Consider the following 5,706-nt stretch of genomic DNA (forward strand, 5'->3'; position numbering starts at 1 on the left):
ATAATTTGGTAATATATAACTAAAATATATAGTTATATAACAATATATAGTTCAAACAATTAATAATATATAGTGTTTCGGTCTAATTCATTAAGAACTCTGGATTCGGTTACGAGCCATCGACCCGAACCACGAAGCGATTCACGCAATATTTCACGTTTCGTAGAAAGAATCTGGACAACTAGTAAAAGTTTTTAAGAAGATGGACCTAGTTATAAAAATTTATCTGAGTACATAGTATAAATGGAGAGAGACTTATCTTTTTCTAGAGGTACGTCATCCTTCTAACCCTAATTAGCTGTTGATTTTAGCATTAGAGTGTTCTTACAAATGGCTCCACCCGCTGACTAGTAGAACCAAACGCATCATTCCAGCAACTCATGTCTAGATCCATATCCTCTCGTTCTCTTGCTTCGCCATTTACCTCAGGGATCCACCAAACACTCCGGTAACCGAACATATGGTTATGTAAAATGTTACCAAATATTTTAAAATATATAGTTATGTAATTTTTACTATTTAACAATAATTTTTATTTTTTTAAATAAAAAATATTAATTTCTAAGTAATAAAAAAAAGTATTATCTTAATTTTAAGAGCATTTTTAAATAATATTATAAAAGTTATATAACCACCATAATAATTACTACGATGATAGCCATAGCCATACTAGTATATTGAACCATCCAATATATATATATATATATGTTTACAACTTTTTACGTACTTTGAAGATTCATCATAATAATTATTATTTTTACAGTATGTGATTTTAATTTCTATCTCTGTGCAGGGATATCTTTTATTATTGTTCTTAATTTACAGAAATTTAATTTTTGAGAAAGTTAATTTATATCAATCTAATCCAATAATAACACGAGTTTAGATTGTATATATATATATATTTAGAGATATCACAGTCTTCAATTCAGGATGTCGTCCTTATTAATAATTAATAAAGCAAACAAAATGACGAACATACGAATCTATTTGAAAATAAAGAAACGGAGAAAAAAGCACACCATAAAGGAATAAACTAATAGAACTTCATTTTACAATAAGCTGCAGTTTCCATTTCTCACATTCTTAGAGATAGCGAGACATATAGTCTATCCCTTCTTTACTTTGATTACTACTAAGTTTCATTGCGTATATATTGCATGCCTTGAACTCAACTACAGTGCAATAATGTACTTATTGCATTACTATATAATATATTTCACACTATTGCACATTTTGCACCGGTACGAGTTCAATAAATTATTACGGCGTTATTCTATCTGCAAATCACTTGGCACCTTAAAGGGTTTTTCATCTCATTAGAGAGCTTGAGGCATTCTGAAAGATCCACAGGCTGCACCGGAACCCATATGTAATGGTGGAGAAGTTTAGCAAGCCAGAGATGAACCGTTGCCAAGCCCATTGCCTTACCGGGGCACACCCTTCGGCCAGCGCCGAAGGGTGCGAGCCTCATGTCCGAGCCCATGACGGACACATCTTCCTTCATGAATCTTTCGGGGTTAAAATCCCATGGATCTTCCCATACAGATGAGTCATGTGCTATCGCCCACATGTTGACCATTGCAGTTGTGCCACGTGTCACTAAAACTTTGTCTATCTGGACATCATGGATTGCAAGCCGGGCCCATGAGAGCAATGGACCTGGTGGATGCATTCGGAGAACCTCCTTCACTATGGCTTGGAGGTAAGGGAGATTTGGGATGTCCGTGTCCTGCACGTGACCGTTCGGGCCCACGCAATTGTCGATCTCCTGGCGGGCTTTGGTTTGTATGTCTGGGTGTAACACCAGCCTAGCCATGGTCCATTCAAGGAGTATAGCAACTGTATCTGTTCCCCGGAATATCATTTCCTGCACAAATCAATTATTAATATAAAATATATATTAAAATATAAAATATACATTAAAAATAATTAAATAATATATATTTATATATAAATATATAATAATTAATTTTAATATATAAATAATATTTTTATTTAAAATATATAATACTTGAAAACAGTAAAAATTAGTAAAAAAAAATTGCAAAAGGAGAATTTTTTGGTGTCAAAAACATTTGTGTCGAATTTGCTTAAGGTGAAAAATGAAAAGGTGAGTCCTACCTTTTATATTTGTCTCAAACAGATAAACTTGTAGGCATAATAGAAGAGATTAAAAAAATTATATATAAACGGATTATTGGCTGTTTTGTTTAATTATTTCCATGAAATTATCCATAGAATATATATTAAAAGTGGCATGCCTGATTGATTATAGTGAGGTGTATGTCAATAAACACTAGTGACTAGTGAGCTCACATTAAGCTTGGAATACTTTTTCCCTATTGAATAATGCATTATTTCTCTCAATCTTTGAATATATTATTTAATTTAAGTGCTTAATGCAACGTGTGATATATCTATATATATTTGGTGTAAGTGGCTGAAAAGAGAGAGTGAGAGAAGAGAGAAAAGAGCACATACCCACAAAATAGCCACCATATCCGAATCACTAAACCTTTCTTCTTTGGGCAAAGAAAGCAAAGCGCTAAGAAAATCACTCTGTCCAACAAAATCCTCAGATCTTTTTCTGTTTTCAACAATTTGACCCACCACAGTGTTGACCTTAGCCGCCAATTTTTGACACCTTCTTTTCACTCCATAGAAGTCTAAGAACTTAAAAGGGAAATAATCTTCCCAGTTGAACATGGAAATCAACTCATACCCTTCTTTAACCATTTCATCCAAAACCTCTCTTGTTTTTGAACTCATAGAATTATTATTACTACCAAACACACTCTCCAAAACATTGTTAAGAGACCCTTCTTGCAATATTCCCCTAACTTCTACCACCCCTTTCTCTTCCATCTCCTTCCATGCTCTCTCCACCATTCCATCGGCCACTTCTTGCCTGAGACTCTCTAGGCCGGAAATACTTCGTGGAGAGAACATGTGCGTGGCCGCCACCTTGCGAAGGTGGTGCCAGTACGTGCCATAGGGTGCAAATCCTATGGCACGCTCAAACATTAGCAACCTTGCTGATTGTTTGACTGGACGATCTGAGAAACTAGAACCACATAGAATTTGTCTTGCGGTGTCAGGGTGACTGCTTATGATAACAGGTTGGGATCCTAAACTCACTGCCATGAGTCTTTTCGCATTTAGCGAAACGGCCATGTCAGCGAGTTTTCTATGGGCTAGGGAGCCCATGTAGGGCAAAGTCCCCAGTATGGGCCAGCCCATAGACCAGGGATTTTTTCATAGTCCTTGTAAAGTTTTTGGTAGTTTCTCCATGCAAAGCCTCCTGGGACAAGCCAATAGTTAAGGGAGATAGCAAGAAGAGGAAAGGCTGTGGTGAGAAAGAGAGTAAGAAGTGACCATAAAGAGAAAGAAGAAGAGAAGATGCTTTCAAATGGTGAGTTTGTTCCAAGAGAAAAAAGTGCGAGAAACATGGAGATAAGTGAAAATGAGCACAATGATGGCAAGTACTTCATGTTTTGCTTGGGGGAGAAAAAAAAAAGGGTAAAGGATGAGAATCGAGGGAAAGAGTACTTAGTGAAGATGAGAACGGAGTGTTTGGAATTAGTGAAGATCCATTGTAGGTTTATATAGAGTTTGGAAAGTGGTGGTGGAGGTTAAGCATATTTGGTTAAGAAGGTAACCATGGTTAGGCAAATGATATGTCATATTCTAAAAGAAACCATTTTTTAAATTATTTATTATAATATAATATTCGATGTTTTATTATTGCAATTAAAAAATGGAAATTATTTTTTTAATATTTTTATTTGTTGAAATTAAGAAGAAATATAATATTAAGGTGAAAATTCAGGTGCAATTGACTTCACGTAAAGTTGATATCTGAGAGCCGTTAGATGAAAATTTAGTCAAATCAATCAAATCATTTAACAGCTCTCAAATATCAACTTCACGTTGAAGTCGACTTCACATTAGTTTTCACCTAATATTAACAGCGAGAATGTGTTGATTTGGTGTTTTGAAAAAAAGTACTACAAACAGTGTAATGTTTGGGAGTTGTAATGGGGGAATTATAAGGCGTTATAACCTATTTTTTATTTTTCTTAATGTGTTTATTTTTATTTTTTTATTATTATTAAAATAAATTAATAATTTTAAATGTAATAAACACCTAATTATATATATATTATAAATATATTAAATAAAATAAAATAATTTTTGTTATTATCTCTCTAGCATACTCATAATACATATATTCTAAAACCCTTTCACTTTATTATCTTTAAGGCTAAACTATAATTTTGATACTGTGTTTAAATTAAAATAATAAATTACCAAAACTACCGTAGATAGATTTATGTGGCCGCAGATATACATAATCTAGATTCTAGAAAGATGAAAATGACAAAATTAAAAGCTCAAAAGGTATAAAAACTATTGAAAATAAACAATGTCTTTTTACTCTTAAAATTCGATCATTTTATCTTCAGTAAATTTTCTAAGAAAAAGAAAAATGACCAAAATGGTACTTAAAAATTTATATCGCTGACAAAAATAATTTTAAAAAATATAAACGACAAATAAGTATTTAAAAAATTTAAAAACGTGATAAAAATAGTTAGATATTAAATTTATATTCTAAAAGTAGAGAATTTTAGAGATCATATTTTTATGCAATTTTTGCAAACATTATTTGAAAAAAAAATCTTTTTATTCTTAAAATTAATAATTTTATGATAAGTGAATTTTTTTAAAAAAATTATTGTAGATGATAAAGTTGTTTTGAAAAATAAAAGAATATTCTAGAGATCAAAATTTGTTCCTAAGAAGCTTTATAAGATGGGTAGAAGAAGAGACAAAGTAGGATGGGAATGAAAGCGTAGAAGAGATGTGGAGGGAGATAGCAGAAGTTATTAAAAGAACAACAAAAGAAAGTTTTGGTGAATTTAAAGGGATAGGACCAAGGGACAAGGAGTCTAGTGGTGGAATGCGAGTGTACAAGAAAATATAAAGATAAAAAGGGAGTGCTTTAAAGAGTGATCTTTATGCCACAATGCAGATAATTGAGAAAAATATAAGGCGGCTAAGAAAGAGACAAAAGTGGTTTGTAAGTGAAGTAAGAACAAGAGCATATGAGAGTCTCTACCTGTCTTTGGACACAAAAGAAGGAGAAAAAGGTATATATAGAATCACAAAGAGTCGTGAAAGAAAAACGAGAGATTTGGATCAGGTTAATTGTATAAAGGATAAGGATGGAGAGGTGCTGGCTCAAGAGGAGAAGATTAATGAAAGGTGGAAGAGCTACTTCAATGAGTTATTTAATGAAGGACATAAGACTCTTTCGAGCCTTGGATAGTTATGCACAAGGGAAGAAGATCAAAACTTTGACTACTATCGACGGATTCGAGACTTTGAGGTAAAAGAGGCTCTAAAGCAGATGAAAAATGGCAGGGTAGTAGGATCTGATAATATCCTGATTGAGGTTTGGAAGGACCTTGGAGGAAAAGGCATTAATTGGTTAACCAAGCTTTTTATTGAGATTTTAATGTAAAAAAAGATGCCTGATGAGTGGAGAAAGAGCACATTGGTACCTATCTACAAGAATAAAGAGGATATACAAAGTTGCAGAAACTATAGAGGGATAAAGCTCATGAGCCATATCATAAAGTTATGAGAAAGAGTGATGGAATGGAGGTTGAAAAAAGAGACACAAGTAATAGAGATCCA

The 5,706-nt window shown here is 33.0% G+C and overlaps 1 protein-coding gene across 1 annotated transcript; it reads right to left on the minus strand.

Moving 5' to 3' along the window:
• Positions 1 to 1,013: 1,013 nt before the first annotated feature.
• Positions 1,014 to 3,579, minus strand: LOC112715014 (cytochrome P450 78A5). Its single transcript, XM_025766743.3, has 2 exons — positions 2,485 to 3,579; positions 1,014 to 1,870 (listed from the first exon to the last, which is right to left on the minus strand). Exons 1-2 carry the CDS (start codon positions 3,241 to 3,243, stop codon positions 1,277 to 1,279), a joined length of 1,353 nt encoding a protein of 450 aa, XP_025622528.1. The 5' UTR covers positions 3,244 to 3,579; the 3' UTR covers positions 1,014 to 1,276.
• Between the last annotated feature and the right edge of the window lie 2,127 nt (positions 3,580 to 5,706).

The sequence above is a fragment of the Arachis hypogaea genome, chromosome 10 (genome assembly GCF_003086295.3).
Source record: "Arachis hypogaea cultivar Tifrunner chromosome 10, arahy.Tifrunner.gnm2.J5K5, whole genome shotgun sequence".
NCBI classification, from domain to species: domain Eukaryota; kingdom Viridiplantae; phylum Streptophyta; class Magnoliopsida; order Fabales; family Fabaceae; genus Arachis; species Arachis hypogaea.